Raw genomic sequence first — 12,713 nt, forward strand, 5'->3', positions numbered from 1 at the left:
TCACCCAGCCGCTCCTTTCCCAGGGCCAGGCGCACGGAGCGGCGGCAGAGGTCCATGAGCGGCAGGGGCTCAGCTGGGGACGAGAGAGAGAGAGAGAACCAGGTTAGCACGGCTCCGGATGGTTCCACAGCAAACAGTCCTAACAGCGGCAAAGGCGTCATTAATACTGGTTTTCAAACGCAGGTCGTCAAGAATTCAATCTTTATGCATTTTAAATGAATTATGAAGAGCTGACACAGAGAATCCACTCTGGGCCAGGCACCTTCATGAGCTCTCTACCAACGCTAGTGCACTTAATCCTCGAGGTGGACCGAGGTTTCATAGTCACAGGCAGAGACCACCGTCATCATCCCCGTTCTACTGAGGGATGGAGAGTCCAAATAACTCCCAGGGACCCAGGGTCGCACTGCTGGGGAGAGATGAAGCTAGGATTTCAACCCAGGCTGTCCTTGCTCTTACCCGCCGGACGAGCTGCAGCCTTCAGCGAGTGTTGCCTGGGGCACCACAGAGCCAGCTTGCCCCAGCAGGCACCCTGAGCCAGACCCCACGCAAGGTTCCAGAAAGATCATTCGGTGCTAACTCAACTGCGTGCGGGTTCTCTTCTCATCTTTATTTTATAGTGGGGGGGGTGCGGAGGGGGCGCCTGACGTGCAGGGTTGCGGGCTGGGATCCGGGTCTAAGCAGTCTGGGCCCAGCTCACGGCGGAGGTGACTCAGCACCTGGTTTGAGAGAGGCTTCCAGCTGCAGCCTGCGGGGCGCCTGTGTCTTTGTGTCCGCGGACGTCCTGGGCCCGTCTCCCTGCTCAGTGCAGCTGCATCTCAGATAAACTCTCAGTTCTAAGAGTCTCGATGTCTTTCCCTCCGCGGCCCGGAGGCCCGGCTCGCCCGGCTCACCCTGCCTCCCGGGGCAGACGTCTCCCTGCTCCCTTCCCTAAAACCAGGTACAGATGAGCACACCTACGGCCGCTCAGGGTCACCCCGCGCTGTTCCGGACACGGAAGGAGCTGACATGAGCGGATCTGTGGCTTCGCCCACGGTCTCCCTTTGACTCCGAAAGCCTTTTGTGAGCGAAACAAAGGTCAGACCCCAAAACTAAGAAGAATCCCAGCATTTCCCTTGAGACCCCATTCCACCAATACTACTGACTGTGTCTCAGAATACTAAAAATAACATTAAAAAACTCAATCGTCGAAGACCAAATCCTACCGCGGGGGGTGCCGGGGGGCGTGCGGAAGTGTGGGGTGCGGGGGGGCGTGCGGAAGTGTGGGGTGCGGGGGGGCGTGCGGAAGTGTGGGGTGCGGGGGGGCGTGCGGAAGTGTGGCTTTCCTTCTGACTCGCTCGTCGTGATGGCCGCATGACTGTGGCTACAGCAGAGGCCACTGAATTGGACACTAAATCTCGAGTCGTGTGGCATGTGGAGTCTATCTTGACAAACCTGTTACTTTTTTTAAAGGACAGATCTCAGGCTTGACAGCGCGCTGAGTAGCGAAATTTCAGACTTTAAAAGAACGCAAACGACCGACTGCTCCCGTCACGGCAGGGACGGAAGAGGACAGCGCCTTCCGCGGAAAGTTCTGGTACCGGGCGCGTGTCTCCCCCTGCCTGCCCGCCGGGCCGGGGTCTCCCCCGCCAGGAAGCGTCCACCTGGGGTGACGCCAGGTCCGGCTCCTCACTTATGCCCTGCACAGATCTGCCTGGGCCTCAGTTTCCCCACCTGTAAGGTGAGAAGTCAGACCAGATACACCCCAAAGTCCCGTCCAGCTGAGATCCTGAAGGCGATGGCCCTTCTGTGGGACTGGGGTGAGGGGGGAAGGGGTCACCCTGCTTCCTCTCCTCCACTCAGGGACTCTCTTCCATTCCCACAGCCCCTCCTCCCTCGAGGATGTGGCTCAGCCCTCCCTGGGAGGCGGAGGGGGCTTCCCCTGGAGGCTGAAGGCTCTGAGGAAGCATCCAGAGCACCCGGCCGGACTGCAGAGGGTGGGCTGAGAGGGAGCTGCCGTCAGGCCCTCTAGGCCTGACGGGTTTCGGGTCAGCTCACGGATGCCCTCCTGAAGAAACTTTTCTAAACAGCCAAGGTCCGGCTCCCCCGTTTCGGTGCTTAAGTCACAGCCCCACTAGCAGCTGCGGCTGGTGGAGCACCTGTCCTGTGCCTGGTGGGGACTGTGGCCCCCAACCTGCAGATGGGGAAACGGGCTCGGGGAGGTGGGAGCTGGGGTCCGAGGTCTGAGAGCCGAGGGGCTAGGCCGTGGATATACGCCCGGGTCCGTTCAATCCCAAGGTCCGGCTCTTTCTACGCCAACACAAGAGGAAGCTCCGGTAGCCCTCTGCGGTTGACCCAAAGGGGCCACCCCTGCCACCCCCGCTGAGAGCAGCCATGTGGCGTGGCGGAGCCGCCTCTGCCTGACCGTCTTTGGACCACACTGAATAACCCAGTTAGGGACAGCTCATGCAGCCAGAAGGGACATGTCTTTAGGACACGTGAGACCTTCCAAGAAGGGCTGCAGGAGTGGCAGCTGACAGCTGCGGTGACGCGTGACGAGCCGAAAATACGACCAGTCCCCCAGACATCCCATGTAGGGGCCTATTCCCGGGGGGCTTCGAGTACACAAACAGGTTCCCTCCCGCCGATCTCGTAGGAGCCAAATGATGATGCACGGGCCGTGGTCTGACTGCGCGTCAAAGGCTCGGCAGGCCGCATGCGCCTGGCACGGACGGACGCGGGCGCCGTGCCATGGAAAACGTCTGGCCCACGGGTTTCCGTTGGTCACTCACAGGACCCAAGGAGGCCTCTCCCCACCTCAGTACTTCTGATCGAGGGCTGCAGGCTCTGCATCCCATTCCATCCGCCAAGCGAGGTGCCCCCTGAAATTCCACGGAGGAGGTTCCCAGACAGAGAAAGCAGGGCTTGTCGATGACTCCCGCGCTCTGCCATCTCCAGGAAGCTGAGGGGCCCCCTCGCTCGTTTGCGGAGTTTATATGAATGAGAGGGGGGTGGAGCCAGCGTGCACAGCAGGAATCAGGAAGTGAATCAGGTGCTATTTATGGGAGCGGAAAGTTGAGGAACTGGTCGAGTCCGTGCGCCAACTCCAGCTTTTCTAGAAGGAACGATCGCCTGGCCTATTCGAACAGGCACGCGCCAGCACCCCGGCCCGTGGCTCGTGGAGCTCTCTGCGAGACTACAGCATGACTCAGGCCCCAGAGCCCGGCGCCGTGTCCAGTCCGTGAGCTGAATGAAGAAGAAACGTCGGGTCCGTGAGTCGAGGACAGTGTCTCACGGCAGGAAGTGCTGCGGATTCGGCGACGTACCCCCCCTCCCCCCCGCCGGCGCCACTCCTGTGACGGGCCTCGTGCTGACTCTGCAAGCAGCTGGCGGTGCCCGTGCTCCGTGAACGGACTCTGGAGGGTTGTGTGGTGACGGCCACCCTGGGATTCGTGTGCAGTTCCCGTTACGCTAAGCGGTTCTTACGAAAAAGCGGCAAAACTCCAACCCCTTGTCCCTCCCTTTGCCATCCAGGGAGGGACACCTAACACCTGGCTGGGTAACGTAGGCACCCTTGGTCCCCTGTCCCCCCAACTCTTGAGAGTTTGTTGTCCCTGTATGACTAGCCTTTTGGGGGGCATGGGGTCTGGAACAACCCCTTCCCCTCAAGTGGTCTCTCTGCCCCAGAGCCCAGCTGAAATGGAGGTGCAGGGAGGGGCCATCATCGGGTGAGGCACCCTGGACGGACACAGGAGGAGGTCACCAAGTCGAAAGGCTCCTGAGGAAAAGAACTGACGGAGCCTTTCTTGAACTCACAATCATGACAACTGCACCAAACTTATCTGGGAGCCATAAAAGGGAGAATTTGAAAATTCCAGATGGCAGGGAAAATGCTTTCTTAGTGGAGATGCCTGCTCCCGGTGAGGGCTGAGAGGGCCCAGGGTCACAGACTCTCCCTTGGGTGATGGCCCGTCTGCTGCCTGAAAATAGGCCTCTTTCTTCTGCATCTCTGGGGAGAGCGGCAGGCAGGCCCGGGGCACAAGCTGGGCACCTTCTCCCCACTGCGATGGCCATTCCATCCCTGTAACCCAGGAAACATCCGGGTGACACAGCAGCCCCTTGGGTTGCAGCCTTAGCCCCAGGTCTCAAGGCCGGAGGAGGAGCCTGTGGTCATAGCTGGTCGGATGTGGGGAGGTCACACAGGGACACGCTGACAACTCCCGGCCTTTGGCCCCATACAGGGAAGGGACTCTGATGGGGAGGGTCGGCCTGGTGTGCAGGGGAAGGTGGGCGGGGAGAACAGTGCCCGCTCAGCACCCAGAGAGGGTGCCCAGGCTGGGTGACCTTGGCTGACAGTGGTTCCCTATTGAGATCAGGACCTGGTGGCCAGGGTTGGGCGGGGTGGGGAAGAAGGGTGCGGTCGGCTTCCCAGATGTCCCCGGGAGCAGTCACGGATCAGAACCACCTCCAAGATTGTGAAAGCAGAGCCCGGTCCAGGCCTGACACGGACAAGGCGTATCTAGCTCGGCCTGGACAGAGTTCCCGCCTGTCCTGCCTGCTCCCTGGGTGGACCCCACACCTGGTCTCGCTGTGACATTCCTCTTTCCAAGCTGCCTTGGAAGGTAAAGCAAACCCTCCTAAGCAGAGGACTTAGGCCCCCTTTGACCTCACCTGGCAGGCACCCCACCTTCTGAGCCACGGGGCAGATTTGTCTCTCCCCTAAGCATTGTCATGAGGAGCGGCAGGTCTTGTGGGAATGGTCTATAGTCACTGTCTCTACATCTATGGAGGGTACAATGGTGCCCCTCCCCACCCCCAATTGAGGACCCTCTGGAACCTCAGAATGGGACCCTATTTCCAATAGGGCTACAGATGTAATTAGTTGAGATGAGATCTCAGAGTAGGGTGGCCCTGAAGCCAACGGCTGGTGTCCTTGTAAGAAGAGGAGAGGCACAGAGAAGCCCACGTGACGGTGGAGGCCGAGAATGTCTACGAGCCAAGGACCGCCGGCGACCAGCAGGAGCCAGGAGGCAGCGCGGGGCGGATCCTCCCCGGAGCCCTCAGACGGAACCGCCCCGGCCAGAACCTCGATGCCAGGCTTCTGGCCTCCAGAACCGAGAGAGAACACATTTCTGCCATTTTAAGCCACTCAGCTAGTGGTCATTTGTTCCAGCCACCCCGGGAAGCGAACACCCTCTCTAAACCAGCGCCCCACCCAGACAACTCGCCAAGGTCACCAGTGATCGCCTGGTTGCCAGAGCTGATGGACTATTCTCGGCCATCAGCATACTCGACCTGGTATCCCTCTGTCCTTCTCGAAGTCCTTTCTTGGCCTAGTGTGCAGGACGTCACTGTCCCCTCCAGCCTCGCGGCCACTCTGCCTCCTCTCCTTCTCATCCACCTGGCCTCTAGGCACTGACGCACCCCGGGGCTCGGCCTCAGTCCCCAGGTGATCTCATCCAGAGGACACGACTCTAAACACCGTCCAGCCCTGGGTGACGTCCCCACTGACCACTGTCCCAGACCCTGTCTCTCTCTAGACTTGCAGAGTCACCAGGAAGTGCTCAGTGAGCATCTCACATTTGACTTCCCCACCCTGGCCCGAGCCCCCATCATCTCTCCGCTGGACAGCTGTCACAGCTCCTCCCTGGCCTCCCGGTGGCCACTCTTCCCCAACTGTCCATTTCCATACAGCAGCCAGAGTGATCTGTCCGGGACGTGAGATGCTCTCTTCACGTAGAACCCAGGTGTCAGTAAGCAGGCTGAGGCTGGCGGCTCTAACACGTGGCGTCTCCTCTGCCCTCTGCATGTGCGGAACGCTGAGGGTGCTGACCGCCCTCACGTTCCTCCCATCGGGTTCCCCTAAAGCCAGTGCCATGCAGAGCGGGGCCCACCCGTGTCTGACCAGGCCTGGGGAAGGCGAGAAGCGATGTCTGATGGGGAGGGAGGGGACCCTCATCATTCACTGAGTGCCGGAGGTGGGCTCAGGTCATGGGCATTCCCAGGCTCCGTCCAGGGTCCGGCTCATGGGTCGGTTCTCGACAACCCACCGCCATGCCCGTTCCCTGCTCCCCTTGACTCTGAAGGCCTGGAGACTGCAAGATCTGGGCTGAGCATCTGTGCTACTGAACCCCGGCAGGGGCCTCACCCACAGGCTGGCCTTTGGCGGGGAGGGTTAGATCTCGGGGTGCCAGGCCAAAGCTGCCCCACAAAGGTGGTCAGCATATCGGTGGGTGAACCCTTCTGGCCCAGCACCTTTTCAAGGTGGAATTTGCAGATGGTGGAAAGAACCCATGAAAGAGTGAGGGCCAGACATGGGGTGGACAGTCGCAGAGTGCCAGGACGTCCCGCCAACATGGGCTCCCAGCCAGCCAGCCGTAAAGCCCTCCCGTGCCCACACACAGATGGTGCCGTCCCAGGAACCTTATGTCCACACACGGGCTGAGAGAGGCCACTCCTTTCACCCTGGGACAGGTGGCAACTGCTGCTGACCCAGTCTGCTTCTCTCTCAAGGCCTCCTGACACCATGACTGACAAGCCCCTTTCAGGGAACCGTGTCCCAGAGGAGCCCACTCAGAAGCCTCCGGCACCAAGAGAGAAACCGTATGCCAGTCTAATGACTGAAGGAGGGCGCTGGCTTTCGGTTATGCGGGAAGACCCAGCACCCCCAAAGCCGCCAACCCCAGCTCAACGACACGCCGGCTACTGTGCTAGGATTTGGTCAACTGCAGAGCAAAGCTAAAGGCAGGTCAACCAGAAACAAAGCACATCTACTCAAAGCCCATGCCTCGGTTCATTCATTTGTTCATTCATTCATTCACCACCTACCCTCCCGACACCCATCTCTCCATCCATCCACCTATCCCTCGATCATTCACTGTGCGGTGCTCCCAGACTCCAGCTGGAATTCAATTAGCCAGAGGCAGGCCAGCGTCCCCACCGAGGATCCGAATATGCTGGGCTGTCTACTCAGAGACATTTTAATTCCAACGACTGCGTGAACTTCTGGCCGGGCCCAGCCAGGACCCCAGGGACACAGGGAGCCTGGGGACAGTGCCACCTTGGACCGCGCAGAGGACACTTACGGTCGAGCCCGTTCAGGTAGCGCATGCGGATCTCGCAGTGGCCCCAGACGGCGCTCACGACAGGATACAGTTTTTTGCCCTTGAGTCCCCGAAAAGCCACTCCCATGTACTGTCCGTCCACGATGAAGCTCAGGGTCCCATCGTCCATGTCCAGGGCCACCAGGAAGGAGTCGGGGACAATGAACGTCTCATCCGGCTCCAGAAAAGCCGGGTACGTTTTGCTCGGCTGGTTTTTGCCGTCGTGGTAGAGCCGGTTGCGCCCCAAGTCCCAGCCCCAGGACTCGTGGTTGTTCCCCACGAGGGTCGTGTACCCAACGGAGTGCAGCGGGGCGTCGGCCGTCGCCACCCCCACCACGGCGTGCGTGCCCCGCTGCCGCATGGCCCACGTGATCTGCCACACGTGCAGCCCCCGCGTGTACCCGACCTTGCCCCTGATGGCGTCCGTGCTCTGGGCCACCGGATGCCGGTGAAAGATCAGCTTGTCGTCCTCCTTCACGAAGACGTTGAGCGAGCGGTCATTGTTGTTCCAGGAGTGGAGCAGCTGGACGTCGTAGGACACGGGGGGCATGTCCAGCAGCAGGTCCAGGCGGGTGGGCTTGCAGTAGTCCAGGCCCTGGAGCTCCTGCTTCAAGGGCCGGTACGTGGGGTCCCGCATGTCCACCGTCTTGATCCCTCCGGTGACCTTCTGACCCATGTTCACCTTCCGTTTCACCGTGTCACCGACTCCCAAGGCAAAGGCATCAATCGCGGGGCCTCTTCTCCAGTCTTCCGATCGGGCCCAGGCAGGACTGGAAGGAAGGTTGCTAGGTGGCCTCTGCGCGTGGCGAAGCGGTCAGAGCTGCCTGATGGATGGAAAGAAAAACAGGAGGCCGGGTGAGCAGGGGTGCGGGGAGACGGGGAGGGCGCTCATGAGGAACACGAGGTTTGCTGGAACAGGCTGACCACAGACGCATCCCAGCAGCCTGGCCTCTGCGCTCCCATCACACCTGCCACGGGGGAGGCCAGAGCCTTGGCACAGAAGGAAGCCCTGCTCTGTCTCCAAGGCCACGCTGTCATAAGGGAGAGGCCGCCCGCCCGGCAGTCTGCAGGGAGAGGTGGACTTCGGGGCCGGGCGTGAAGCTCCACTGGGTCGGGTGCGGGAGCCAAGTTGGCACGGATCCTGAAATTGGCCCATGCAGGGGGCATCTTCCTGGTCAAAGCCAGGGGGAGCTGACTTCCCGCGGCCCCTGCTTGGAGGGAAGGTGAAGCCCCGACAGGCAGCAGAGCTGTTCGAGCTGCCCACTCCCAGCTCCTCCCCCGTCTCCCAGCACAGCCGCCTCCAACTGGCCACTCCAGCCGCGAGCTTCACTCGAGGTCTGGGAGCGCGCTCGGCCGGAAGGCCACAGGGGGCCCTGGCTCAGTCACCCCTGAGAGGGCAGCACCCTCCCCAGCAGGTCCCACGCCCCACGCCCCACATCTGCCTGTACGGGTGCGGCCGGCGACACTCTCCTCAAGACCGCTGGGCTGGCCTCGACTCGGGTGGGCACGGAGACAATCACCTCCATCCCCAGGTAAGTCTGGACCAACACTTGGACGGCCACCTCTTTTTCCTTCAACCGGAAGCCAACGTTCAGCTCCTCGCGAACCAGCAGCCCACCTGGGGAGGAAGTCTGACTCCGAGACACCCCGCCCCCCGCGCTGGCTTCACTGTCTCTCGGCTCCTGGAAGTGGGGATGGGGCCACGGGGTAAAGAGGGCTCCCTGTACCCATGCTGTCCTCCCCAAGGCAGTACTGGAGGGCTGCATCTAGGGAGGAGGGGGCCGGAGAGGGGGCTGACAGGGCTCAGACCACCCCTGCCATTTCTGTCCTCGGTGCCCACCTTGGACAAGGGGAAACGACAGGCCGCCTTGACGTCCCCAGCCTTGCTCGCTGGCCTGCAGAAGGGACTCCTGGCTCCCCGGAGTGGGAATGGGGTCCTCGGACCGTCCAGACAAGGCGGAAGGCCGGCCCCTGGCTAAAGAGGTCTAAGTAAGAGTCTGCAGAGGGGCCTGGGCCAGAGGCCGTCAGAGCCTGGCTGCTGGGAGTATCTCGCAGGTCACCTGCTCTAAGGAGCACTGAGGTGCTCAAGATGAAGAGGTACAGCGGGTCCTCCCCGCCTCCCCGCCCCCCGGAATTGGCATATCCATTTCCCACTGAGGAAGCGAGGGCAGAGTGCCTGCTGGGGGATGAGGGCAGGGACAGCCACAGGGAAAGCTGTCCTCCCGTGGGGGCCCAGGGCCGGCAAGAGGGAGGGATGTGCAGAGGGCTGTGGCTCTCTCGGGTCTCCCAGCTGACCTGGAGCTGCCTCCCTCTCCTCCCTCTCCTGGGAAGAGACCCCACGAGACAATGTCTTCAGGCCCCCTGGAGGCTGGCTCTGGGCAGAACGAATGTTCCCCTGTGACCCACTTGGCCCTAGACCCCCTTATCTCAGCAGCCAGGTCACGTTTGTCACCCTCACTCTCTGAGGCACAGTCATTCCTTCCAAGATGGGCTGGGACCCCTTGTGTCAAACATTTGCAAGGCTGGGACAGAGCCAATGCGTCCCCTTGCATCAGGGACCCACTCTGGTCCAGGAAAGATCTGTGGGTATCAGACCTCACAGCCTGGATCGCCCAGGACAATCCCATCGACTCATGAGAGCCACTGATGCCCCCGGGCCTCCCCCACGGCCCTGCTGAGGGGTACCCCATGACTCAGGGCCTGGTTGCCGGGCCGTGCGGGGTGGGGAGAGCCTTGTGGTCCTGGCAACGACGGAACTGGCCAGTCCTCTGTGGCCTCCCATTTCTGCCTCCCCAACTTCCATTCGGGCAGATTTCTGAGCCGGGGGAAGGCTGGTCCAAGGCAGGTCTCAAAGTCAGAAGCACCCGGACCCGTCTGTCTGGCCACCCGCCTCGGCTGGTGCCCAGCGACTTCTTTGAGCAGGTCCCAGTGGGGACACAGGTCAGCTGTCTGGGAGGGTGAGAAAATTCACTTCCTGAGAGAGTTCATGTCACTGCTTCTTGGAGCAAAGCGCCACTGCCCCTTTGTCGGCTGTATCATCACGGAGGTGGAGGAGGAGGAAGGGGTGGGGGAGAAGGGAGAGAGGGCGGGAGCTCTCAGGCCAGTGTACTGGGCGCGCGCGTGCACATGCGCACACATGCATGTGCACACACACCCACGCGCACACACACCCACGCGCACACACACCCACGCGCACACACACCCACGCGCACACACATGCACGCGCACACACACGCACGCGCGCGCACGCACGCATGCACACACGCACACACGCATGCACACACCCCACACACACGCACACGCACACACACACACCCTACTTGAGCTGGGGAGGGAGCAGCGAACTTTTTCTGTACAGGCCAGATGGTAACAGTGACTCTGCCTTTTGGCTCAAAAGCAGACACAGGCAGCGCATAAATAAATGAGCATGGCTGAGTGCCAATAAAACTTTATTTACAAGAACAGGCCAGTTCACAGTCGGCCAACCTGAGCTAGACTGACGGTGCTCCCGGCACTTCGTCTCTGCAGCACAAGACGGTGTGCTCTGATGTCTGCAGCAGGAAGACGTACGACGGGTGAGGGAAGGGGACCCCGTGGCAGCGAGGCCCATCCAGCCCCAGAATGAGCAATCGGAAGAGACAATGAAACCACTGCCTCTGGGCCTGGTTGTCAAGCAAGCCCACGTAAACGGCCCTCGTGCTGAGCTCCCACCCCACCGGGCCCGCGTGCCGGGGACCATCCGAGAGGGAGGGCCCTTTCTGGCACCTGGACCACATGAGCTTGAGCAGAAGGCGCCCCTGGTGGGAAGAGGTTGGGGAAGGGGTCGGGGAGGGCAGGTCAAGGTACCTGTAGCATCACAGAGTGACTCCTGCACAGGGTCTCCCCAGGGCCTAGCCAGGACACGCGGGCCACCCACTCTCGGTTTCTGGGACATACTGCCATCTCAGTCACTTCCTAGGTGGTTAATTGCCATGGCAACTCTAAAGCCACTCTTGAGTCACCTGTCACCTGCCGGTGTCCACCCTGTGTCCAGGCCACGGTTAAAGCCCACACTTCCTTCTCGTCACCTTCCTGCCGTCCGCACCTAGCCGCCTCCTTGCCATGCAAGGCCACTGAAGCCATCTGGCCACCACCTAGCCACCTTTCTCCTTCCACCTATTTTTAAATGTGGTCTGCCCTTCTATGTGAGGCCCAGGCACTCCACTAGCCCCTTCTTGGGGACGGCCGCCTGCAGGGCACTCACCCCCGGCTCCTCCCCACTCTGCTTTCCTTCGCTGGCCCTGCAATGCTCCCGGGGCTTCCAATCCTGGGGAAACTCACACACCAGAAGACTGCTGGGGCCGCCCCCTCGGACTTGCCCTTAGCTCTTCCGAGCTTCGGTAAGGAGCTCAGTGAGGAGCTTCCCTAAGACTCCCCTGAGACTGTGTTCCAGAGAGGACGTGGTACGACTGGAGTGTTCGCTTTTGTTCTTGTTTTTATTTTTATTTTCGAGGCCATGTTTCATACGCTGAACAAAGATCATTGTTTACCCATCTTCTTGGTCACTGCACCTGGTTCTACAGGTGGATGCTGTCCTTGGGCCAAAATCTAAGTGCTTGGAATGTTCAACCACAACAGATCAAGTTTAAGGTCCCTGCTAAGCCAGAGGTTGGCAAACTTGTTCTGTAAGGGGCCGGGTTTGATCCAGGAGCCTTGGTTTGCTGACCCCTGTCCTGAACCCATGCAAAACTGCTGGCGTCACCACCCAAATACCTGGACACGGAGCTGGGAGGTGGCAGTAGGGAGGGGGTCGCATCGCCCACAGGAGCCGAGTGACAGAGGTACGGGTTTGGTCTGTGGAGCTCCTGTTAACACCAGGCCAAGGAGGGAGTCCCCAGTGGGCCCCAAACTTCAGGGGAGAAACGAGAGGAGTAGCACAGGCCCTGGCTCTGGGGACAGCCTCCTTTCCTGCCATCGAGAGGCAAATGCAGACGCCCAGGCCACGCAGGGCCTAGAGTTTTCCCAGGAGGGTCAGGGCCTGGGAGGGCTCAGCGAGTCCTTGGTGAGTTTCCACAAGATGGGAGAACCCAGCCCTCGTCCCCGCCTGGAAAAAGCAAAGCCACCAAGAGTGAGAAAGGTAAGTCTGAGTATTGCCCTGCAGGGCTGGAACGGGAAAAACAGGAGACAGAGCTGGCCCTGCCGCTGCCACCCCTACCCACCGGTCACATGCAGGCACATGCACACGCACACGCGCGTGCACACACACACACACACGTGTGCGCACACGTCAGGCGCCGGCAGCCGCAGCATCCAGGCTAACGGGCGGGACAGAGGCATGCAAGTCCGGGCAGCGCCCCGGACAGCGGCTCCCGTCACTCCCTCGGCGGGAGTTCTCGTTCCCGGAAAGGAAAGCACGTCACGCATTAGCCACAGTGTCCCCAAGATCGCGTCAGCCCGTTCCTCCGCGTGGCGGTCTCAGGTCACTCCTCTAGTCGAATAAACTCCAGGTTTGTACTCCTCCTGCCCCACCGACCTCTGATCTCCCAAATAACACTGCTTCCCGAAGACCAACGTCACGCCTGCGGAAGCGGGGGGCGGGGGAGGGAGAAAACCAGCAGGAGCCGGGCTCCGGTGGGGACCGGGGACTCGTGC

The 12,713-nt window shown here is 61.0% G+C and overlaps 1 protein-coding gene across 2 annotated transcripts in view; it reads right to left on the reverse strand.

Moving 5' to 3' along the window:
- The window catches only part of SPSB1 (splA/ryanodine receptor domain and SOCS box containing 1), an 11,166-nt gene extending 3,260 nt beyond the window's left edge, over nucleotides 1-7,906 (reverse strand). The window contains exons 1-2 of one of the 2 annotated variants that reach the window (XM_023524645.1): nucleotides 7,065-7,906; nucleotides 5-73 (exon numbers count right to left, since the gene is read on the reverse strand). In XM_023524645.1, the coding sequence (XP_023380413.1) occupies nucleotides 5-73; nucleotides 7,065-7,758 (763 nt within the window). In that variant the 5' untranslated portion in view covers nucleotides 7,759-7,906. The remainder of the gene's footprint in view (nucleotides 1-4; nucleotides 74-7,064) is intronic. The other variant, XM_023524646.1, reaches the window with a different exon arrangement.
- Between the last annotated feature and the right edge of the window lie 4,807 nt (nucleotides 7,907-12,713).

The sequence above is a fragment of the Pteropus vampyrus genome, unplaced genomic scaffold (genome assembly GCF_000151845.1).
Source record: "Pteropus vampyrus isolate Shadow unplaced genomic scaffold, Pvam_2.0 Scaffold484, whole genome shotgun sequence".
Taxonomy (NCBI): Eukaryota; Metazoa; Chordata; class Mammalia; order Chiroptera; family Pteropodidae; genus Pteropus; species Pteropus vampyrus.